At 36.7% G+C, this 26,180-nt stretch overlaps 1 protein-coding gene across 17 annotated transcripts in view; it reads right to left on the bottom strand.

Annotated features, from left to right (window-relative positions):
• The window catches only part of LOC111055439 (C-Jun-amino-terminal kinase-interacting protein 4), a 134,064-nt gene that overhangs the window by 9,583 nt on the left and 98,301 nt on the right, over positions 1–26,180 (bottom strand). For all 17 annotated transcript variants that reach the window (XM_039431741.1, XM_039431745.1, XM_039431739.1 and 14 more), the window contains 6 exons: positions 19,600–19,759; positions 17,383–17,599; positions 12,946–13,117; positions 6,626–6,739; positions 2,880–3,056; positions 232–363 (listed from right to left, as the gene is read on the bottom strand). In XM_039431741.1, the coding sequence (XP_039287675.1) occupies positions 232–363; positions 2,880–3,056; positions 6,626–6,739; positions 12,946–13,117; positions 17,383–17,599; positions 19,600–19,759 (972 nt within the window). The remainder of the gene's footprint in view (positions 1–231; positions 364–2,879; positions 3,057–6,625; positions 6,740–12,945; positions 13,118–17,382; positions 17,600–19,599; positions 19,760–26,180) is intronic.

The raw sequence follows: 26,180 nt of genomic DNA, 5'->3' as shown, positions 1-26,180 counted from the left end.
TTTTGATAAAAATAGACCAGATAAGGTTATGAAAACACTTAAATCTCTAATTATGTCTCAAAAAAAATTAAAATTATGTCTGTTATTCCTCCACTACCATTATAACGTGGACCTCAATATAATCATATCTACCTACTACAGAAATAATTAAACTACTTGGAGAAACTAAGCAAACACATAAAAAGTTGGGATTAAGTTTGAAATAATAACAATTTGATTTGGTGAACTCACCCATTCTGAAGTCAATATATCCTTCACCGCCTGATAGAACTAGCATCCATATTGGTTTATCTGGGTCTGAGTCATTCTCCAAAGTTGGCAATGCTGTTGGTTGACTAGTGGCAGCTGAAGAACCCCCACTGCCTGAAAAATAATAATAAGGCAAATTGAAAAGAAACCGACTGATAAAGTACTGTTGTGCAATGAAATACAGAATAGACATCCTATTATACTATTATATTATCCTATTATGTATTAAGCGAGCAATTTCTGTATGTCTGTTTATATTTTTATATCTGGTTATTTATGTTCAACGGATCTCGAAAACGGCTCTAACGATTTTCACGAAATTTGGAACATAGAAGGTTTTTGATATAAAAAATTCGATTGCACTAGGTCTCATCCCTGGGGAAACTCGCTGAAGGACATGCAAAGGATAATAATTATTCATCCTTGGAGATGAACAGATGATAATTTCGTCGTCTGTCGATAACAGAAGATGAGTGTGCCTGTGTGGGAGATCAGCTGTGTAATTAATAAGCTTACCGTATCTCACAAGAAATCTAAAAATTGTAATTGACTGGATCAAAATAATCTGATTTGTTGACATGAGATGGTATATCATAATATTCAAAGTTAATCATTATTTATTTATTTATTTATGGAGACAACAGGTTACCCCTAATGTGTCTCCTTCACAAATACAACAATACAAGATTAACAATGAGCAATGTAACTTTGGATTATTTTATAGTTTAGTGTTTAGTAAGTGTTATTTTGTTATTCGATTTGGTTTGTAAACAATCTAAATTAGAACTTTTCTGCTTTTAAATATTTTGACTGAAAATTGGTCCTGAATTCAAGAGTATGAAACATAACCTACTTTTTGGACCATTTATAGCAAATAATCATTTTGAAGAATTGTGCTCTGTTTATCAATAAATAAATAACGTGCGAAGCTCGGTGCCCCGATATTTGAAATAAGGTGGTGAAGACCGAATACACAATCAATTATAATGCAATAAATTATTGAAAACTGGAAGGTAACCCGTGCTTTGCACCGGAGGAAATTTTGTGTTGTAAAATGATCTCCTTATGTCCAGGAAACCTGTAAAAGTTGAATAATTGTTCATTTTGTTCAAAATTACATGGATAATCTTCATAAGAGTTTAAAATTTCCAGAAAAAAAGTGAGCTTGATAGGTCTCTAACCCACAATCTCTGATTCATGAACCACGCGAGCTCTCAAATAAGTTACGGAGTCACTTGGAGTACGTCCAGTTTGGTTGGGTTTATAGTTGCGTAAACTTTGAATCACACATTGAATGAATTTGTTCCATTTATCAAATTAGAATTGATTGATAAGAATGAAAACAGGCCTGTAAGCATCCACGGTAAATTCAGAATCTTTACGTATCCTTCACTCTCATATTTAAAAACAAAATCAATATCCTGCTAGTTTATTATATTTCTTCATAGCGATTGGCAACGATTTGGCGAAAGAAAAACAATTTTGCAACGGTGTGGAGTTGGAAAGGTTAAAGCTGTTTGCTTTGTCTAATGATAGACAAGGACCTGGAACCGCGACAATAAAACTTGACAATAGTGAGTGAAGGTGGAGGCAGTCACCTGTGACGTCATAATATCACAACTGTTACAACATGATGGGCCATATGAATAAAGTTGAGCATTTGCTTATACTTCTAAAATATGGAGCTTTTGCTTCATTTTCTATGAATAAACTCGAGCAAAACCTTTTGCTCGAGCTCATCAAAAAAATAGTTTGAGCATTTGCTCAAAAGTAAAAGCTTATACTCAAAATTGTATGAATAAACTAAAGCATTTGCTCAACTTTTGAAGCAAATGCTTCAAAAAAGGTGAGTCTAGTCTAGAGCAGCTTTCACCTTTTGCACATAGTAAAATGGCTCAACTGAATCGTATGAGGAAGAGGAAACTATACCAGATACGATCACAACCAATAGTTGAGAACTATAAAACTCTCTTTAGATTCAACCATGATATATTATCACCATTATTCCTACAAAATAATAAATACAAAAGATAGCTATCTGATATAAAGATAGCCATCACACAAAATAGGAAATAGGCATTTAAGAGGATGAGAGTGTAGACGATTATAAGAAGGCTATTGATATTATAAGATTATGCTGAAAATTATTATAAAGATGCCATTTTTTTTCACGCTATTATTACAAAATTCTAAACTCAACTAACCTAAAACTCAATTCATAAATAGAAAACAGAGCAGACGACGCAAACACAAGCGGTATCTCCTACTTGCATATTTAGCGCTTACGTGAGCTATAAAAACAAAGTGAGGCCACAAAGGCGAATCAGCTGATGAAAAATCTTTAAAATACGTGAGCATTTGCTCCAGAGTTCAGGAGCATAAGGTAAGAGTATAAGGTAAAGATTATTCACATAAAAATGAGCAAATGCTTATGCTTCTACCTAATGCTTATGAGCAAAACCTTATGCTCCATGCTCATGTTCATGAGCATATGCTTTGGTTTTATTCATATGGCCCATTATATAATATCAGTTACCTGGAATGGCGACAATAGTGAGTGAAGGTGGGGCCAGTCACCTGTGACGTCATAATATCACAACAGTTACAACATAATATATAATATCAGTTACCTGGAACGGCGACAAAGAACTTGACAGCGTCCCGGTGGCCGTGGAATGACAACTGAGCCTGCGCCATTGAGCAATAGGGAGTGAATGTGGAGGGGGTAAGCTGTGACGTCACAGAGTCAGCGAACACCCTAACCACTGGAGCCGGTACCCGATTTGCTCCCACAATGCCGTTCGGGTCTGGAAAGAGCAAAACAATATTAGTTTTTCATGTCAAATTCAAACATTTTATCCAATTATTTTCGGCAAAGATACTTCAGTTCATCATTATTATCCATTCGTAGCAATACCCTTTTTATATAAATACAAAAATTGAGGTTAAATGAATAAGAAGGATCATTTCCTCATGTTACTAAGGTGCCGTTTATTCAAATTTGTTTTTTTTCAGTCCTTCTTCGAAATTATTTCTTTAATATGTGAATATTTCCTTTTTGAGTGATAATAATGTGAAATATTTCTTCTATGTTTGGTTTTGAAGCATCTAAATTTGAAAATCTTCTTTCTGAACATATTCAAGGACTAAAAACTTTGTGAAGTGAAGAACTACAAGACTTAACATATTTCGGACAATGTGTAACCTTATCCAAATTTAGGAGGGGAATAGCACAAGGTTGCCTTATTTTTACTCTCCCTATCATTTTGATGATGTACTTATTAAATTAATCAATAAAGAATATCACAGTCTTTGTTAAGATATTTGTCTGATCTCTCACTAATAAACTAAATAAGAAAATTGAAGAAGTTTTGGGCAATAGCCTGTTTTTATTTTCTAATCGTTGTTTTGTTTTTGCTAACCTAATAAATTTATAATTTTTTCATAGTAATCGTCCATCAATCGAAAGTGGACAAGTACCATAAATTATTCTTGCTTTTCTGTATCATCCATACTGAGTGTTCCGTTCCTAATCACTCCACACGTCATTTTAATTTTATCTTTCAACTTTATTATTTTTCAAAATTTTTGAATTTCTATTTTTTGCAGTGTGCAAAACCTTAGACCATTTATAGAGTAGACACGTTGGGAAGTCTAGCCTCTGTAGCCAACATCTACTGCCAAATCCGCCCATATTGACGTCACAACCAAGCTAACAACAATACATTGTTCAACAACAATGTAAGTTAAACACCACAAACACATACACAACAAACTGTTGTGACGTCAACGTGGGCGAATTTGGCAGTGTCAAAACCCTCCTCTACTTCTCATCTCCGACCGGGAGACAACCTGCCACTCCAACCAATAATGACTAGAATTATCTCTAGGAGTTCTTTTGAGCGGTTCTGCTGTTTGATTGGTCATGTGGATTGGTTTCTACTGCTTCAGCACTCTCTGGATGCTCAGCCCACTTTTACAGCATTCTTCAATCGGCTGTTGGGTGAGTTCAACTCAGCCTTCCCACTCAGACTGCTGAAGCAAGCTGGGAGAGGACGAACATCTCCTTGGATAAGCCAAGATCTTATTAATCTGAGAGACTTGGTCCTGATGGCCTATGAAAGGTTTCGACAGGAGGGCTCAGGTGAATCGAAGTCTATGTATCAAAGACTGAAGGTCAGATACCATCGTGAAACCAGGCAGGCTAGGCTCTCCTACAATGCAGACATTATCAATGGGGCCTCTAATAAGTGTCTGGCAGCCTGGAATGTGATCCGAAGGGAGACAAAATCACCTGCCCCAGCAAGTGTCCCGCTGTCTTCGGAGGAGCTGAACGACCACTGGATTGACTCTATCCAGCACATCAGGGAGAGGATTGCTGCTTCTCCAGAGGCATCAGCATCACCAACACAACTTCTGAGAGAATCCAGGCAACCACCAGCGGCTACCCTGACTTGGCACAGTGTCACACCAGAGGACATCTTGAGGATCACATCCAGTATGAAGAGCTCTACTAGTAAAGACTTTTATTATATGTCTAGTAGGTTTATAAAAAGTATTATTAAGCTGATTGTTGTTCCCCTGACATACTGTATAAACCTATGCTTAGCTCAGTCTGTTTTTCCTAGCCAGCTCAAATAGGCAAAAACGATTCCAGTTTTTAAAAAAGGTGATAGATGTGACCCCAACAATTACAGGCCAATATCTATATTACCTGTACTCTCAAAGATATTCGAGATGGTAATAGCAGAGCAGCTTTATGAATTTTGTGAGATTAATGGCTTATTTGCAGGTACGCAGTTTGGATTCAGAGCGGGGAGGTCCACTGTTGAGGCTGTGGGATATTTAATCTTAAAAGTAATTGAGAGTTTGGAGGGGGGAGGTCTTGCTGGGTTGACTCTCTGTGATCTCAGCAAGGCTTTTGATACCCTAGACCATGACATCTTAATGTCTAAGCTCTCTGCCTATGGCATAGTTGGCAGTCCTCTGGTGCTTCTCCGCTCCTACCTGGAGGGTCGTCAGCAGGCTGTGTCTGCAAATGGTATAAGGTCGCGGGTGAGATTGGTGACCTGTGGGGTGCCCCAGGGCTCTGTGCTGGGGCCCTTATTGTTCCTGATCATGATAAACGATGTTGCTCTCTCCAGAAACAGGACAGTGGTATGCTATGCTGATGATACCTCATTATTGGACATCAATGGGGACTTGGCTGACCTGCATGAACTGATGCAGGCTTCAGAGGGGACCGTGGCTGACTGGTTCCGAGCAAATAGATTTTTGCTTAACAGCGAGAAGACTCAGTCCATTGTGTTCAGCCTCAAGAATGGTGATCAGTTCAACTTCCCCTCGGTAAAGCTCTTGGGCTTTACAATGGATCGTAAGCTTGCTTGGGGAGATCACATTCAGGGTGTCTGTTGCAGGCTCAATAGAGTGCTGTTCCTGCTGAGGAGTCTGAGAGGTTGCATCCCGGGGGCCCATCATCGAATGTGCTACTTTGCCTTCTTCCATAGCGTGATGGCTTATGGTATTACACTGTGGGGTGGTGCTGCCGAGGTAAAAAGGATATTGCTGGTGCAGAAGAAGGCTATAAGAATTTTATGTGGGGCTGATTATCTGGCGAATTGCAAGCCACTGTTTGTAAGGGAGCACATTATGACAGTCTTCAACCTCTACATTTACAGGTCTGCCATTGCAGCTTTTCGGGGACTTGTTGCCTTGCCTACCAGAGGTGACTTTCATCGGCATGACACCAGGAACAGGCACAGGCTGAACCTCCCTTACTGTAGATTGGGGAGGACTCAAAACAGCTTGGCCTACCAGCCGGTGAGGATTCTCAACAAGCTGCCCATTTCCGCCAGAGGTTTGCCTGAGGTGGTCTTGAGGAGGAGATTGAGGACGTTCCTGCACGAAAATCCCTTTTACTCTTTAAGGGAATTTTTTGAATGTGACACGGCAACTGTAAGTAGCTACTTCTTGTAATAGCGCATTTGCCTGCTGCTTGGTTGTATTTTTCTGTGTTTCTTTTTACTTTCTGTTACTTTTTGACTGTCCATCTATGGACTTGTTTTTATTATTATCTTGACGTGTTCCCTTATGGACATGCCCTGGTGGCATGTCTGTGCTATGAACAAAAACCATTATTATTATTATATTATTAGTGTCTACTCTATAAATGGTCTAAGTGCAAAACCTATTTCGGACAATGTGTAACCTTATCCAAATTTAGGAGGGGAATATCACAAGGTTACCTTATTTTTTTCTCTCCCTATACTTTCAATAATGTACTTATTGTATGAATGTAGAACAAATAACTTGCTCAAGAACAAATAAAACTATTTGAAGAAATAAAGAAATAATGAAAGATACACAAATAACTTACCATCGGATAATGGAACAGAAATGATGACTCCATTCCCTGTCCCGATCCACAGTCTATTCAGTGAAATCATCAGTGCTGTTATCCTTACAAAAGAGAAACCAAGTTTCCCAGTTCCTGAAAAATGCCAATTAAAATCATAGAATAAAATAATAGTTATTTGTATATCTAGAGTGAAAAGTGCTGTTTTTTCTCCCTGAGGGAAAAGTTTGAAGCGCGAGGCGAAGCCGAGGACAACAATTTTCCTGAGGGAGAAAAAACATTTTTCACTCGTGATATGCACAACATTGCTCCTCCACCTACATTTTTATAAAAACTGCTAATAAAATAATTTTTAAAAACGTATGTGACCAAACAATGTGTTACAAAATAATCTAAAAAGTAAACAGAAACAGCTGGCTTGTAATCACAGTTCTCCTCCGACAGCACTATCTGTCGGCTAAAATTGTAACAACAATGACAGCCAAAACTACAGCTATGAGGAAGTTCCCGTTTCAAATTTGATCAGTTAATAAGTAATATTCGTTGGCTGATATTTTGATAATATGGAATAAAAGGAAAAATATTTACATTTTTTTAGTATAGTGATATGAAGTTTGTAATAATAATTTCAGCATACAAACATAAATTTTATATACGGTATCGATCAAATGTCTGGTTGAGGTATTGAATTTAGTTGGTTTAATGACTACTCTATATGCTTCCTCATCTGAGCTTAGACTTTCTGACCTATTCCAAATGTACGTTTTTAAAATAGAGATGCTTCCCATGTTATTTATTAAATGGAGTCACTTTTACTCCCCAGGGAGTTTTTCTGTTTTTTAGTACCGAGAGCGAAAAAGTGACACTTTAGTATCATGTTTCAGGGAGTAAAGTAAGTACTTTTGACAGTAGTTGGAGGAAAAATCAATTTATTCCTCTTTATAAGTACACATTACAAAAAATTATAGAAAGCATTATAGGAAATTTTCTTCACATTGGTTATGATGCCTGTGTGCGAAGAAGAGTCCGAATCACTTAATATATTAATTTTAATTCAAAGGAGGAAACAAGAGGAAAAACTAACTAGAGAAAGAGAAAAAAATGAAAGAAGGGATGAGAAGGAGGAAGAAAAAGAGAGTGAAAAGGAGACAGAGGATATTATACACTTATATACAATAGCTTACAATACAGCAAAATTATAGATGAATTTACATAATATAGACTAAGAAAATAATTATTGAAAGTATATGATATGAAAAAGTAATTTGTAATATAATAACTATGGATAATTATATTGTTATGCATCTACATAAATTGGCGGAGCTTTGGATATATCAATGTCCATTCTTCGGCAAGAATATTAAAAATATCCTCCCCACTAACTCTCTACCAAATAGAGAGAGAGAGATAGAAAGAAGAAAGTACAAAATAGAAAAGTTTTAATTTGGGTCAAGGATCATCCATCAGGGCCGCCAGGCAAGCACATGCCAGAGACGGACATAGCAAATTAAAAACAGATTATCACTTTCAAAAAACCTTTTAGAAATGGTAAACAGACAGTAATAACATCTCCGATGTTTCTCTACTCTGTTGGAACAGCCAAGAGAGCAACATTTCTTGTACGCGGCATTACAGTATGTGTTAAAGATTGACAACTGAACAGGCATGTTGCAACACAAGCGATGAGCAATATAATAGGGGCATCGGGATGAGGCCAGACTCGTCAATCTAGGCATCGTTATGTTGCTAATGCTAGAGGCATGTGAAATGGTCATGATTTAATACAATAATATTTAAACTTTCCCTTCTTTTATGCATATGCACAAGTAGTGCCTTGACAAAAAGCTGTCGAATATCCAAAACCTGAAACTCCATGAAAAGCTGATCAGTAGGATAACGTCTTGGATGGCCTGTCGCAGCCTAGATAACTGCCTTCTGCACAATCAGCAGCGGCTTAAAAACGTTCATAAAGGCACCCCCCCCATACAACAATACCAATTGTATTTGAAGACTTTTTTAATCATTTGAAAACTTTCAATTACAGAACTAATTTATAACATAAACACTAGATGAAATAGAATCTGACATGCGGCATTCAACGAGAAGTAAGAATAGAGATAAAAATGTCGGGTTACTATAGTGTAACACAGGTGTTTGATTAGCAATGGTACTGCTATCCTTGTCTATCATTCAACAAAGCACATAGCGCTATCTCTTTCTCGCTTTGCCAGAGCGTCTTTTAACAATGTAGAATTATCAATTAACAACATATTTCATCTTAATTATGAAAATTCATCATGAAATTATTGAAAAATATAATCGCTTGATTAATGAAATATAATTGATTATTTAAACGAAAATGAACAGTTAATATTACATCAATAAGCCTGTCTCAGCAAACGTCTATAGAAGGCATTGAGAAGACAACGATATTCTGCTATCCTTCCACCTCTGCTATTATAACGTGGACCTCACTATCTTATTGTATTGAGCGAGCAAATTCTGTATATATGTATATGGTTATGTGGTTATCTGATTATATGGTTGTATGGGTATATATTTATGTTCAACGGATCTCGAAAACGGCTCTAACGATTTTCACGAAATTTGGAACAAAGTAGGTTTTTGATATGAAGATTCGATTATACTAGGTCTCAACCCTTGGATAACTCGCTGAAGGACATAAAAGGATAAATAACCCTTGAAAAAACAGCTGGAAATTTTGTCGTCTGTCGATACCGTAATGGAAGAGAGTGCATGTGTGTGGGATCATCCAGCAGATCTCACGAGAAGAAAAATTCAGCAAGAGAAACTTATTTTTGTTTATTTCTCTTTTTTTAGAAAACATGTTTACTTCAGTAAGTCCAAAATAGTAACTATAGTGAGGTCCACGTTATAATGACAGTATTTGTTCAAATTTGGAATTGCTATCCTTGTCTATCATTCAACAAAGCCGGTGGTACTATCCTTTTCTAGGTCCACAATGCCAATTTTGTTTTTGACAGTGTAGAAATATAATTAATTAATGCAGAGAATCGTCATCGCTATTCTCATATCTTTAACCACTGCCATTATAACGTGGACCTCACTATAGCTGATGCTGTTAGTGTAGAATAGTACATAGTATATTAACAAATATGCAAGAAAAACTTATTTTCGTTCATTTATCTTTTTTTTTAGAAAACATGTTTACAGAAAGTCAAAAATAGTAACTAGATGCTGTTAGTGTAGAATAGTACATAGTATATTAACAAATATTGTAGCAAACATAGTAAATCGAATTCATAGTATATCTATTTGTAATTGATGATGTGTTTGTTTTTTGAAGTGTGAATAAATTGTTATTATGATGAGTGTTAGTAGCTTAACTAGATTTGATTTGGACTGTAGTATAAATTTGAAAAGGGACAGTTTTGGGCATAAGCCTGTTGTGGCTCCTCATATAACTGTAAAAATAATTGTACGACTGAGAAAATGAATAAATAAATATTAACTATAAATTCAATCTTTCGTTACAAATTTTCTAGACTTTTACACTCCAGAGCAAAGCGCGGTCCCCCGATATTAGTAATTTTCACAGTACTAGTTTGGGTCGAAACATAGTGGAGAGGCGAAGGTAGAGTGGAGCAGGGAAGGTAGCTGAGAGTGTTGAAAATAATGCAATTATTCAAATGTTTCTGAACATAGTGGAGCGGCGAGTGTAGGGTAGAAGGTAGTGGAGACATTTAGAAACATGCATTATTTAAACACTCTCATGCCCGGTTGCACAGTCGTCACATAAAGTTGAAATCAGGCATTTAACTTATTATGAAGCCATAACTCCACTTCTCGTTGCACAAAGTAAACTATAACTCCCATAAAACTAAAAACGCCCAATTAAACACATGATTTCGTTGCAGAGTCGTCAAAAAGAGCTTATTTATGTCTCCAATAGCTAAAAACGGTCATTAAAGTTATGGGCCCAACGTTGTGCTGTTAAATCCAATGTCTACACTCGCCAAATGCATTTTAGAGGTTGTTATAGCTTTTTTTGAAAGATGTTTATTAAAAATCTGGTGTGGCGCACTCACACAACTTTCCTTGCCGTTATGAAAATTGATCACCTGACGCTAGTATTCCCGCGCATCTCAAGTCTACTATTCAAATATTTGAGCCAGTTGGTGACAGGGCAATAGCGCTGGAGACACACATGAGGTCTGCTATCTCTTCATAGTGAATGATTTAATAGAATCAACAATAATTTGCAATTGAATAATCACATTTTCTCAAATTTAAAGCTTATTTTCAAATTTAGGTGAAAATGTTACTGAACATTAATTGTAGAGATTTTCATGCTCAATCTACTCCACTTGATGTTTTTTGTTTCAATTGCATCTGAAGCCTGATAATTGGGAATCTATCTGCATTGATGGGGCGAAGCTCCTGAAATTTTTACAGATATGGGACTTGTGGCAGTTGATAGAGCTTATCGATGACTATTTTAGGTATGAATTTGATCAAAATCGTTGGAGCCGTTTCCGAGAAAATCACGAAAACCCCTGTTTTTGACAACATTTTCGCCATTTTAGCCGCCATCTTGAATTCCATTTGATCGAAATTGTTCGTGTCGGAACCTTATAGTGAAAGGACCTTAAGTTCCAAATTTCAAGTCATTCCGTTAATTGGGAGATGAGATATTGTGTACACAGACGCACATACACTCATACACACACACACACACACACACACACACACACACACACACACACACACACACACACACACACACACACACATACAGATCAATACCCAAAACCCAGTTTTTTGGACTCAGGGGACCTTGAAACGTATAGAAATTTAGAAATTGGGGTACCTTAATTTTTTTCGGAAAGCAATACTTTCCTTACCTATGGTAATAGGGCAAGGAAAGTAAAAACGGTCATTTTAGTTATGTGCTAAAAGTCGTGCTGTTAAATCCAATATCCACACTCGCCAAATGCATTTTAGAGGTTGTGATAGCTTCTTCTTTTGAAAGATGTTTATTAAAAACCATCTGTAATATTATCGCTAAATATGGTGAGAAATCTCGCCAAAAGCCAAGATTCGCCATATGGTTTATCAATGTTATGTGAGGTCTTTTAGGTATGTTCACAGTAATGTCGATCAAAACTTTGCCCGATGCCAAGAAATTGGTTGGATAGAAGCATGTACGGAAAAAGTGAATAGAGCTGCAGTGTGACCTATGTGTGATTCGAGATATAGCTAAATTAATAGTCTTCCGCAAACGACTATGCAACGACCAACCATTCATATGTAAGTGATTTTAAACTATGTCTCACATAGCTATGTTTGATTTTATGTAACGACTCTGCAACCGGGCACCAGTCTTTGCTTTATTATAGTACTAGCAGGTAACCCGTGCTTCGCAAGGGTCTTTCTTAAAACGACGTAATGAAATCTAGAAGAATTCAAAGTAGGCCTATAATAATCCTCGGTTAATTAAGAATTAATATGCTGCATTTCAAGTAAATCAGTATGACCACCTTTCAATTAAAAAAGAAGTTGGATTCAAAATGGCGGAAAAAATTTGGGTGTGACGGAAAACCTGTTTTTATCATTCGAAAAGGATCCCCAATCATACATATCTTCTAATTTCCCTTTTAAGAGAAATCTTCTGCTGCTTCCATACAAACTGGAAGCATGACAAATAATTGAAAACTTGACAAACTGAAAACTTGATGTAATCAAATCTTGAAGAATTTAAAATTGGTCTATAACCACCCTCGGTTAAGCAAGAATCTATATGCAAAATTTCAAGTTAATCAGTCCAGTAGTTCTGACGTGATAATGCGTCAAACATATAATTTTCCTATACTTTATTTAGCACTTTGTCTCAAAAATTGTTCTAGCTGAGAAAATGATAATCCATGCCACGTGTAGGCCTAAACATTGCATCAGGAAAACGAAGTTTCAAAACTATGTTTTTCAGGTAGAAAGCAATATAGAAACAGATGTTCCTTTTTTAATTCCGACCATATTATGATTTGGTGATTTTTTAATGAAATCGAATGTACCATTAATGAATTTTAAACATTAATTCTGAAAAATCTAGAAGGAAAATTGAAATTTGGGCTTCCAGTTGCACGAGATTGATATTTTTAGAATCTATGTGCAAAATTTGGAGATCTAAATCATTCCCGTTTTTCCGGTATGCAATCCACAAGTTGACATGTTTTGATGCGAACAAACGAACACACGAACAAACACAACCCTACTCTCTCTTATTATATAGATAGATTACTGATGATGTAGAAATAGGGTTTGTATTTCGAACTGTACATATTTACATTGAAGTGACTTACCTAGCATTTTGCTGACATATGGCTCAATGTCGACATCTTGTAGATGTTGGTAGGTGTGAGCATGGTAGAGTCGTAACGTAGAATCCAGTCGTATCGAGACCCATACTCCATCTCCTATCCACGCCATCTGTCTCACCTGACTTTCCTTTCTCGGATGAGCGTCGAATGATTTCTACAAACACCAAAAAATATGTATTCATTTATTGGATAGAGCAAAGCAAACAATAAAATAGTCGGAAATGAAAAAATCTGGTGTGGTACACTCACACAACTTTCCTTGCTCATATTTGAAACTACGATCAGACTTCTGTATATGTGTATATATAATTGTTTTCAGATTACTTTTTCCTTTGTGTAAATTGTGAAACTCGATGATTTTTTTAGTCCTCATTCTTTCAAAGTCGTCAAAACAGCTGTTCTACAGATGAAATATCTCGACTATGTATTCTTTTTATGAACTGCGCTACCTACCTCATGCACGAGAAGGAGGTTACTAAGTACATTTATCGAGATGGGGTGGACCCCCCATTAGTTTCCCAGAAAGAAGACTCATGCCAGTTGATAGAGCTGATAAATAACTACTATACAGAGTACGAATTTGAAAAAAATCGTTAGAGCCGTTTTCGAGAAAACCGTGAAAAACATGGTTTTTTAGTCATTATCCGCCATTTTTCTCAAGAATATTACGGAGCTCCTGGAATTTTCCCAGAAATGAGACTCATGTCAGTTGATAGGGCTTATGAATAGCTATCCATGGTATAAATTTGAAGAAAATCGTTAGAGCCGTTTTCGAGAAAAACATGGTTTTTTAGTAATTATCCGCTATTTTTTCCGCCATCTTGAATTGAATTTTATTGAATTTCTTATTGTCGGATCCTTATGGTATAAGGAACTTAAGTTTAAAATTTCAAGTCAATCGGTTAATTAGGAATGGAGTTATCGTGTTCACAGACATACACACATACACACACACACACACACACACACACACACACACACACACACACACACACACACACACCACACACACACACACACACACACACACACACACACACACAACACACACACACACACCACACACACACACACACACACACACACACACACACACACACAGACCAACATCCAAAAATCATGTTTTTGGACTCAGGGGACCTTGAAACGTATAGAAAACTTGAAATTAGGGTACCTTAATTTTTTTTGGAAAGCAATACTTTCCTTACCTATGGTAATAGGGCAAGGAAAGTAAAAAACAGGCTATTGCACAAAACCTCTTCTATTTCCTAATTTTGTCTCTAAAGCTAGCTCCGCAGTGCTGGCTGGATGCTTGTCTGACTCGGACTAGGCGCTGAGACAGCAAATAATAGCAGCGTCGGTGGGAATGCGAGCGGCCGCAGTAACATCTTCCACCCAGCAATGGTCGGCGTAGTTCCGCCTAGCGGACAGACGAAAGATCAATCCAGTCGGTTATTTGATCCCTCCAGCCAGGCTCAGCCAAGCAGCAGAGACAATAGAACAATGGAGTGGCGGTCTTATTAGCGTTCATCAGCAGTTTTCTTTCTCACGATTATTTTGATTTTTGTGTTACCTATAATCAATAATATTTCCAGTCACCAGTAAAAAGTTTCCAGAAACGTGGTGTACTACCATATTAATGACTTTTCATGATGATTTTTGATTATTTAAAAACATTGTTGACATTCTGAGCCTTCAGGCTAAACTTGGGGTCGCTGAGAACAAACCTGCAATCAGAATTTCTCTATCACGAAAAATAACGAAAAAAACCCAGCTGTTGATCTTCCGGCAACCGTTAACAGTCATCCTGCGATGCGGCCGAAACACTTCCAAGCCAGACACCCACCTCAAATAACAACAACGCCAAGCTGTGAAAAACCATCCTGCACTGCGGCGCTAGGTTAAAAGCATGGTTTTCATTAGTATAGTTCCCTGGGAAAGTACTAACTATCTTGTGAACTCACCCAATGAAAACGCTCATGGTAGAGTACTAGTTTTTAGTAGAGTAGAGTCGGATAGCACCGTAGGATAGTACTCTACCATGTAAGTATGTTTTGTTGGGACACACATATTGATAATCTCTGTAGAAAGCTTTCAAGAGTAATTTTTATCTTGAGGAAATAAAGAAACTGTGTGAATAATGAGGTATTAGTCACTACATATTTTGGCCTTTTCCATGTTCATTTATATTATGGTGCTTTGCTTTAAGACTTGAAACTGGAAGGTTGAGGTTGTCACATATAATTTTTCGTCAAGCATTGAATTTTTATATCAACGTTTTGAAAATGCCATCTCATAGATATCCAAAAATGTGTATGAATAAACTGTTAGACTTAAGCACTAACGATAATAGAATAAATGAGAATAGAAACAACTGGATTAATCTAATGAAAGAACAAATGTCTCTTGCTAACTTAAGATACTTTTTAAATGTAGATTTCACTATATTGGAGAAAGAAAGTGACTATATTATTAGGAAACATGCAAGAGCTTTGTATATGGCAGATATAAGTAAAGCAATAGAGTCCAGATTTTTCCCTGGTTACATAGTTTTAAATCCAAATTTCATTTTAGGGGAGCAGCTAGGATGTATCATGTCATTTTCTAGAGTCAGATGCATAACACAATTGCGGATGGCAACGCAGATGAGTATGTATTTGTTTATGGATGGAAGTGGCACCTTTTTTGATTGTACTATCTTATGCCCTCTATGTAATTTTCAAGAGGAGGAGAGTCTGTTTCACTTTCTTATTAGATGTCCCATGTACAATGATATCCGGCGACGTTATCTGGCCAAATACTCTGTTAACATTGTTCAGGACGAAGATAAAGTTTTGATTCTCTTGTCGAATCTAAACAGAGATAAAATAAATGATATCTATTTTTATACCAATGCAGCTATTCGGATAAGACGAACAATATTAAGTTTAACTGGATGATATGGTGTAGCATTATGTTGAACAAATTAAATGATTTATTTATTTATTTATATTATGGTGCACATCTGTGGGGTAATATGCTGCAAAAAACCTTTCATTTGGCAAAAACGAGCTATCAGAACAATTTGTAATATAATAACGATGTATCCTGTAGAACTTATTTTAGAAATCTAAATATAATGACTTTGGCATGTATCTTAATTCTTCAAAACTTGATTTATGTCAAGGAAAATTTGAATCAGTTCGCTTCCAATGATACTGTTCATACATTTCATACGAGACATAGATATGATTTGGTAACACCATAGAGAAACAATAGCGTAAGTAGATATCCCATGGTATAGGGAATTTATGTCGCAGCTTTTACTGTTATCTCAAGCCGATTACTGTCGATTATTGTCAATTTTTACTGTTTTGTTGGGGTGATAGTGTATGAACGGCACAATTTGAGAGACTACCAGCGTCACACAGCTGCATAGGAAAGAACTACGTGAACTATCGGCTTGGGATAACAGTTGCGACATAAACGCCCTATACCATGGGATATCTACTTATGCTATCGTTCCTCTATGGTAACACCGAGTGTTAGACTGTATAACAAGCTGTCTTTATCCATTATATTGTTGCCGCTCAACATTCTTGGAAGAACTATTGCTGGATGGCTTAAGGTTAGAGGATTTTACTCAACAGATGATTATCTAAATTGTAATGATTATATAAATCTGACAAATTGACTCAATAATTTTAAAAATGGAAATTTTGTTAAACTGACGATGCCTGTTGAAAACTTGTTTTCGCCACACTGCACAGAAAGCAGCTGTTTTCCAGTCCCTACGTAGATCTGAAAGACCTTGTTTGCAGACGACTCTCGTCTGACGTCAGAAAAGGGTTTCTTTTCCGGTCTAGGCCAGAAAGTGGTCTCTTTCCAGCCGGTCATGAAGGCCGTAGTTGATAAGTCATCCGCTAGATCGGGCGAGTGTCCACTTTCTTCATCAGCTGAAGTCGCCATGATTCCAATTCGAGTTTCAAATCAAACTAATTCAGCATTCGCTTCGCAACCAGTTTTATTCAATTATTTATTGTTGATTAGCGCATTCCAAATTTTCAAAAATGCTTGAAGATGACGACGCCCGTGATATTCCAAGTGAAATTTTAAAAGAATCTGAAATCCTGACTGCAAATCTTCTACCACTAAAATCAAGAGATAGGTACGATAACAAGTATTCTTTATTTTGTATTCTTTATTTATTTTGTCAGCAATACCTGTAGTGTGGCGAAAAATATCGTTCGCACCACGGGCAAAAATGTTTTTCCGGCTCTCAATCTTTTCTAGACCTCGACCTACGGCCACGGACTTGAAAACCGATTTCGAGCCGGAAAAGTCTCATTTTCTGCTGTAGGTGCGAAATATACTATTTATTTGATGTAAATACAGATCTTGTATTTCGACAATATTCTCCTCAAAAAACTCCAAACTAACCTGGACAGCTAGCGTTTTCGGATCCAACACATGTATCCTATTCTTGTATCCGCACCACACCTTGCTGTGAACTGCGATGAGACATCGGATGGAGTTGATTGGTGGACCCAGGTCGACCACGTGATACCTGCTCAAATCCCATTGGCCGTCGGGCCCTCGTCTGAACACAGCTACTGTCCCATTGGCCAGTGCACATAGCACGCGACCTGACACGTGGCTGTAACAGTAACCATTGAAAATTACTGAAAAATAGATATCCAACACGTGTATGTAATGTCAACCATTCATTCATCTTTAATTCATATAAGACACGACTGATAACATTGATTGGAAATAACAAATTCAAATATATAATGTAATATTTAAATAATTAGATATAAAAATTAGATAATTGAACTCTCTCCCACCTGTTATATTTGAGATTGACTCTGAAGTTTTGTTGAAGGACTGGCTGATCGGAAATAGTATCTTACGTCACATGGACGGGAAGGAGCCTTTTGCAGGCAATTTCATTCGAGCACTACAAAAGACATTCACGTCCAAGTAACGTACACTATTTTTTGTCATAATAATCAAAAGAAGAATAATTGAGAAATAGAAAACATTACCTGCTTTTGTTGAACTTACTACATGCATTCTATGAACATAACCTAGTTCACAAATTCTGAATCGGGAATTTTGTGGAAGTTGACAAAACTTCCACCTGGAGCGCAGAAGGTGGTTTTTTGTTGCTGTTCCTATTTCGGAACTGGGAGACATACATTTCATTTTTTGAACTGCATCACTTACACAATGCTGAGTACACAGTCCTCAAGTGCAGAGTGCAGACTAAAAATATACTTCTTCTTCTTAAGGTGCCTGTCCGTTTCGAACGTTGGCGATCATATTGGCTATGATGACTTTGTTAGTTGCGCTCCGGAACAATTGAATGGAGGTTTTTCCAAACCAGGCTCGCAGGTTGGCCAGCCAGGATATTCTTCTTCGACCTGTGGCTCTCCTGCCTTCTATTTTGCCCTGCAGTATGCTTTGTAATAGCTCATATAGCAACTTCCTGAAGTATTGCAACTTCCTGAATTTTATGATGTTAACCAGTTCTGGGGCCATATTCATCCTCCTCAACACCTCCTGATTGATAATCCTATCAGTCCATGGTATCCTCAGGATTCTCCTATACAGCCATAACTCAAATGCTTGGAGCTTTGCTACTGTGTTTTGCTTTAGAGTCCATGATTCAACACCATACAACAGTACTGAGTACACAAAGCACTTCAGTAATCGAATCTTCGTATGCAAGGTGAGGTCATGGCTCTTGAAAACAGACCCCATTATGAAAGCACTTTTGGCTTTTGCAATCCGACACCGGATCTCCTGAGAATTATCCCATGACTCATTAATCATAGTTCCAAGGTAGGTGTATTGTGCGACCCTATCAATTTTCGTCTGATCAATGTACAGCTCCGCTCCTTGGATGTCATCTTTACTAATGATCATGAGCTTTGTTTTGGCTGAGTTTATATCAAGTCCATAGGTTTTACTCGTTTCTGCAATCCTATCCATCAGCTTTTGCAGGCCCTCTATGGAATCAGAGAACACAATGGTATCATCAGCATAGCGTAAATTGTTAAGCTTCTCTTCATTGATTGAGATACCTTCATTCATATATTCAAGTGCTTCTCTGAAAATGTGTTCTGAATATAGGTTGGAAATGATAGGTGATAGTATGCAACCCTGTCTAACTCCTCGCAGGATCTTCACCTGTTCTGTATGTTCTCCATCTACTCGGAGAACGGCTGATTGATTCCAATATAAGTTGGCTATAATTGTTAGGTCTTTTCCATCAATCCCAGTTCTTCTCAAGACATCCATCATTTTCTCATGTTGAACATGGTCGAAGGCCTTCTTGTAATCAATCAGACATGCAAAAACATTACAACCCACATCTCTGCATCTTTGAAACAGAGCTTCCCTTGTTCCCACAGCCTTTACAAAACCAAATTGATTGGGTGAAATTTGCTCTTCACATATGTTATAAATTCTTTTGTGAATGACTTTTAAAAACACTTTAAGCATGTGACTCATCAAACTTAATGTTCGGAAGTCTCCACAGGCTTTTGCACTTGACTTCTTTGGAGAAGTCATTCTTTGGTTCTTTGGAGACTTTCTTTTGGAAAAATAGACTTCAGTGGAGACTAAAGCAAAGTTTTGACTGTAACTTACACAATGCTGAGTACAGAGTCCTTGAGTTTGATAGAGTGTAGACACCTCCTCCACTGTGATACGGCCGAGTGCACATAAACTGAGCCATTCTGCGAACCCAGCCACACCGTAGGCAGCACACTGCTCATCTTCTCCAGTTCTTCGTACGCCAGCTCATTATCTGCAATCAAACAACACTAAATCAATCACTAAATAATACAGAGTGATCCAATTTGTAAGGGTACGTTTATGTCGGAGCTGTGATAAACGATCCTAGCAACGATGAAAGAAGCGATGCTAGTAGGGAGTAGCGCTCAGCTTCTATCGACTGTTCATGCCGACAGTCGTGCTTAAAGCTTGATTCGTGAGTTCATGTATTGAAAAACCAATTTGTGTATGCTATAATGAGTGATTCTGATGAAGATTTTATTTTTTCATTGAATACAGTAAAGCATTACTTACTAGGTTGTAGAGAACGTGAATACTATGCACATCCTATCAATTTGGAGAGGAATGTATTTGGGGAGTACCCGTATCATCATTTGTATAAAGATTTAAGACAGCATCCAAAAATTTTTTTTGACTATATGAGAATGTAAATAGAAACTTTCGACTACATTTTGAAGAGAGTTTCCAATAATCTCCAAAAGGACTGGAATAATTATCACATAAGTCCTATCATGGCAGAGGAGCGATTAATGCTAACATTAAGGTAAGTAGGTTTATACAAAGAAGTTATATTCTTTGATAAAATAGAAACTATTGAATTTATTCTTGAAATGCATACATCAAGGTCTATATTATGTTTAATTATTATCATTGACAATGAGAATTTTGTAATTGAATAAGAAATAGTTTAAAAAGAAAATGTCACTTGCTTACGAAACTCCACATATAAATCAACCCAAATCATGAAAAAATATTGGTCCATGTTTGTCCTTTGTAGTCTACAACTCGATACTAGCCTCGATACTAGCTTCAAAAATGTACCGAGCCATTATCGATGCTCTTATCGATGGTCAGGACCCAAGATCGATTTTCATCGCAGCTCCGACATAAACAGGCCTATTAGAAAGCACGTTGGTATTATCTACGCGTTGCTAGAATCGCAGCTTTTATCACTAATCGCAGCTCCGACATAAACGTACCCTAAAACGTATTGCAACAGGAAATTCAGTTAACTGAATGAGACAATATTTTTAACGGTAACAGATAACTTCTTGTCTATGTAATAATTATGTGAGAATAGAATAGTAGTGAATATATAGTAGTGATGTGGCAAGCAATAATAAACTAAATTTTAGCATAAGCTAAAATAATAAGCACAGATCAAATAATAACATATGTGAATAAAAATATAAATACAAGTACCCTTTTTAACCTTCCGGCAGTCGCGCTGTTGTAAAAAGTACAAATCTATTGGATGGAGTGGTGTCAGTGAATGAGTAACCTATGCATTCCAAAACTTTCTCCCCATCACTCCACTGAGTTGCAGTATCAAGTCTTTAGGTACCATTTAGTCGCGACAGTGCATGATTATGATAGGGAAAGACTGTATACGGGGACTGTAAACGAACCAATAACACAGAATAATTGATGGCTTTGCTTGATGTACTTTATTGGGCTATGAAATGGTAATCATCCAAATGTTCATAGGCGTAAAATAATCCAAGAAGATGGAAAAAGTAATAATACAATTAATTAATATGTTTTGACAGTAAACAGAGTAAAGAAAACTTGGAAAAATGGATGTTGTAAAAAGTACAACACGCGACTGCTCATGTGATTGAGTAGGGTGCGACTACCGGAAGGTTAAAAAGTCACAGCTTGTTTCGGATATATGATGTCATTATCAAGTGTTTGGAAAATAACTCACTCACTTCCAATCACTTGATAATGGCATTATATAGCAGAAACATGCTGTGACTAAATAATTTTAAAAAGGGTTCTTGGATTTCTATTTTTTAATTATATTCATTCAAAAGTAGCCCTAAATAAAAATAAAAGATGACAATAAGATATGTTTATGTGATTGTTTTGAATTTTTAACCATAGTGAGGTACAAGTTATAGTGGCTGTGTAGAAAGATAGAAGAACAGAGTTCCCGGTTCTCTGCCTTTCCACTGCCTTCTATAGAGGATAGCTTACAAGGGTACATCTGATGTAATACTAGTAGTTCTGTGAACAGTAGACCTCGCGCTCAGTAAGTTACATTGACCTGTTGTTATGTTTTCTCAAAAATTAATAAATAATTTATCAATTTAAAATGTCTAGAAGAAATCCTAAATAAACATAGAGCTTTCTGTCCTATCGTACCGTGACATGTCGTCCCGGAATGTGAGTGTGAACGCTGTTATCAGGTCTGGCTGCAGCTGTCTACAACGTTGATGGATATATACATTTTCAAGATGTTCGATGTTTTTGAACGGGTAGTATTATAAAATGGAGTACGAGATAAGCGCTAGAAGTGAAAGGTTGTGTTCTGTGAGCTCCGTGGTTTTATTCGATTAGTCAAGTTTTTATTAGGTGAGATACAATCAATTTATATAGTTAGATACGTTACTGTACACTGTTTTTTTTTTGTGAGAGTGAATCTGAAGCTCAATATGTAGAAAACGTTATATTTTCTCGATATGAATAGAATAGTGACAATGTTTGAGGTTAGAATCCACAGAAGAAGAGTATGCTAACAGGCTGAACGGGAGATTAGAAATTGGACTTTGGACCTTGATTATACATAGCTCACCATGAATTTCCATTCAACTACTGTCATATAAAACTGAGCCAAAATTCTTATCTAATAAGTTTCGTTGTTCTATAGCTGAATAATCTTTCTGTTCGATAAAAACGAAAAATAGTGAATAATAGACTAATATTACAGAGAGGTGTATTGATAGAACACTACTGAATTACCATCACGTTTTACTAAATTTAAATAAAATGGAGAAGAAATTGGACGAGATTCTGAAAAAACTAAATAAGCTAGATGGCTTGGAAACAAAAATTGATAATATTGCCAGCAAATTCAATGACGAAATTGAAACTTTGAAAAAACAAGTAGGAGAGCTTAAATCCGAAGTGCAATTACAGAAAGAACGGAAACAAGAGGAATACAGAAGAAGAAATATAATAATATTCGGTATTAAAGGCGGTAACAATTATTGGACTCTAAGAGAAGAGATAATGAAGATACTCAAATATCTGGATGCTGATATCAGAAACCAGGATATGGAATACTTAAAAAAGCTGAGCAAATCAGAAAGCGATGGTCCAATTAGAGTAACGTTTACGTCGTCATTCACAAGAAATAAAATACTCAGGAAAAAATCGAATTTGTCAAAGGAAGGGAAATATAGTTATATAAAGATACAAGAAGATCTCGACTTCAATACTCGCGCCGTCAGGAAAGAATTATCACACTTCATGTACGATTTTAGGAAAGAAGGGAAAAAAGCTTATCTCAAAAAAGATAAGCTACTACTTGAGGCAACATAAATATAATCACATACAACTGTAGATCTCTTAGAGCAAATTGGAGGGTGGAACAGTTGTTAGAAGAGCTGGACAACATCGAGTGGGATATTATAGGACTCGCGGAAGTAAGGAGAGATGGTGAGCAGTGTGTGATCATGGGAGATGATAGGATGCTCTATCTGAATGGGAATGGTTATACTGGAGGAACAGGATTTCTGATTAACAAGGTATCAAAAAAGAAAATTGTAAGCTTCAAACAGTATACACACCGAATCTCTGTGATGATTTGGAAATTACAAGGACACATTAAAGGAAGAATCAAACTGATACAAGTTTATGCACCAACGTCAGCGTCATCGGACGAAGAGCTTGAATATTTCTACGAGGATCTGGAAGAGGCTCTCGAAAATGATACATGCAAATATAATATTGTTATGGGAGACATGAATGCGAAAATCGGGAAGAGCAGGGGTGAAAAATGTGTCGGAAGGTACGGAATTGGGGAGAGAAATGAACGAGGTGAACGACTTGTCGAATTTGTCGAAGGCAAGAGGATGTATCTGATGAATTCATTCTTCCAGAAACACGAATCAAGAAAATGGACTTGGTTGAGCCCCGATGGAGAGACAAAGAACGAAATAGACTTTTTCATGATAGACAAAAAATTTATTGTTCAAGATGTAGATGTAGAGGATGGGATAAATATTGGAAGTGATCATAGGCCTCTGAGAATGGTGATAAAAATCAATAAGAATAGAATAAGATATTACAGCGAACGGCTCACACGACTGGGAACAGTGGACTTGAGAAACCTAGGATTTGAACAAAAATTACAAAATAACTTGAATGAAGAGAGAATAAACGAATGTGAGGATATGGAGATTATAACTGATAAACTGACTAATACCTTGAGAAAAACGAGACAATTGCTAGGAAACTTAAGAGAAAACAAGAAAAGAAAAGTTCCAAGAGAGATAGTTAAATTGTTAGAGAAGAGAAGAAAACTAAAAAGACACGGCAGAGGAAAAATTGAATTTAGTGAAATCTCCAAACTAATTCGAAGGAAATGGATTGAATGGTCTAATAATAGGAAAACAAAGGAATTAGAAGAGACTTTGAAACTCGGGACAAGCGTCAAAGAGTTTAACAGGCAGCAGCAATTAGGAATGAACACACTGATTTGTATGAAAGATGAGAAGGGAAATGAAATAAGAGAAATAGAAGGGATACTTGGAATAATTTGTGAATTCTATGAGAGCCTCTATAAAAAGGATGAACTGGAAGAAGATAACATGGAACTGAAAAATGGAGAACGCGGCAGGAATGAGTATAGAAACGAAGAATGTCCACCGATTATGGAAAGAGAGGTAGAACGGGCAATTATTTGTCTCAAGGAGGGAAAAGCTGCAGGACCAGATAGAATATCGAATGAAGAGTTGAAAGCGGGAGGAAAAAAGGTGATAGAAATACTAACAAGGCTGTTTAATCTATGCCTCACTAATGGAAAGATTCCTGAAATATGGCTCAAAGCTAACTTGTTACTGCTCTTCAAAAAAGGTGATAAAAAGGAAGTCAAGAATTATCGACCAATTAGTCTCCTGTCAAGTATATACAAAATATTCATGGCAATAATTTCGCACAGAATAGACGGATATTTGACCGCAGCAACTCCAATCAGCCAGACCGGATTTAAGAAAAACTTTTCCACTCTGGATAACATCCTAGTCCTACAGGAGTTGATAAGGAATTCTAAAGAATATAGATTTCCACTAGTGCTACTATTTATAGACTTTGAGAAGGCTTTTGATAAAATCAACACAGCAGCTGTGATACAGACACTTGAAGACCTGGGAATAAGCAATAAGTACTTGGAAATATTCAGATTCATCTACGGAAATATGAAAAGTGAGTTCAGCTTGAGAGGAAAAAGTAGAGTGATGCAAGTGAATAGAGGCTTGAGACAGGGAGATATACCATCAGCTAAAATATTTAACGCAGTCTTAGAAAAATCTCTAATGAAGTTGCAATGGCAAGAGAGAGGCATCAATATCAACGGTGTGAAATTAAATGCCTTGAAATTTGCTGATGATATTGTTATAGTTGGAAATGATACGGAGGAGGCATGCGGTATGTTGAAAGATTTGATTGAAGTAACAAAAAAGATTGGAATGAAAGTAAATTTTGATAAATCGAAAGTAATGACATATAACAGTGATGAAAATGATAGAGTATTGGTGACTGAGGACGGAAGGATAGAGAAAGTGGATCATTTCATTTACCTCGGTCAGAAAATAGGGAGAGAAGGTCAATGGGGAGAAGTTACCAGAAGAGTAGCAATAGGATGGGCAATGTTCAAAAAGTACAGCTATCTATTCAGATCCAAGATATCAATGGAAAATAAGAAAAAGCTGCTACAAACGTGTATCCTACCAGCAATTTTGTACGGCTGCGAAACCTGGACTATAAATGAAAAAATAATTAAGAAACTTAGAATTACCGTGAGGTCGATGGAGAGAGTAATGATAGGAGTGACAAGAAAAGACAGGAAAACAAAATTATGGATTAGAAATGAAACAAAAATTGAAGATGTAGGCAAGACGATAATAGAGAGAAAATGGAATTGGGCTGGACATATCGCAAGGACAACGGACGAAAGATGGACGAAAAGAATACTGGAATGGTACCCACGTAATTTGAGAAGAAGTAGAGGAAGGCCTTCGTATGGATGGGACGAGGAGTTCAGAAAAGTATGCGGTGGAGCGACGTGGCAGAGAGTTGCAAGAGAGAGAAAGGAATGGGAGAGAATGAAGAATGTATACAAGGATATTCCCCAGCAGCTGCTGATTATTGCTTAATACTGTAATTAATTTTATAATGTTATATAGTTTTATTTGAAATTTTGTAATGAACCTGAACAAAGCAATAAAAGGGATATTTATTTATTATTTATTTATTTATTTATTATAAAATCCACTGGACAGCTGATTTATGATGAAAATAATTCTATAGTCTGATTTTTACTCTAATATTGGCGTATGAAGGCGGTTTCTTTTTTTATATTATCCTTGAAATGCAAAATTTCCAAAAAAACCTTGTATATACGTCGACGCGCAATTTAAAAAGGAATA

This window comes from Nilaparvata lugens, chromosome 6 (genome assembly GCF_014356525.2).
Source record: "Nilaparvata lugens isolate BPH chromosome 6, ASM1435652v1, whole genome shotgun sequence".
Taxonomy (NCBI): Eukaryota; Metazoa; Arthropoda; class Insecta; order Hemiptera; family Delphacidae; genus Nilaparvata; species Nilaparvata lugens.
Note: the sequence above shows the minus strand (reverse complement) of the source record. Positions and strands in the feature narration are given on the sequence as shown.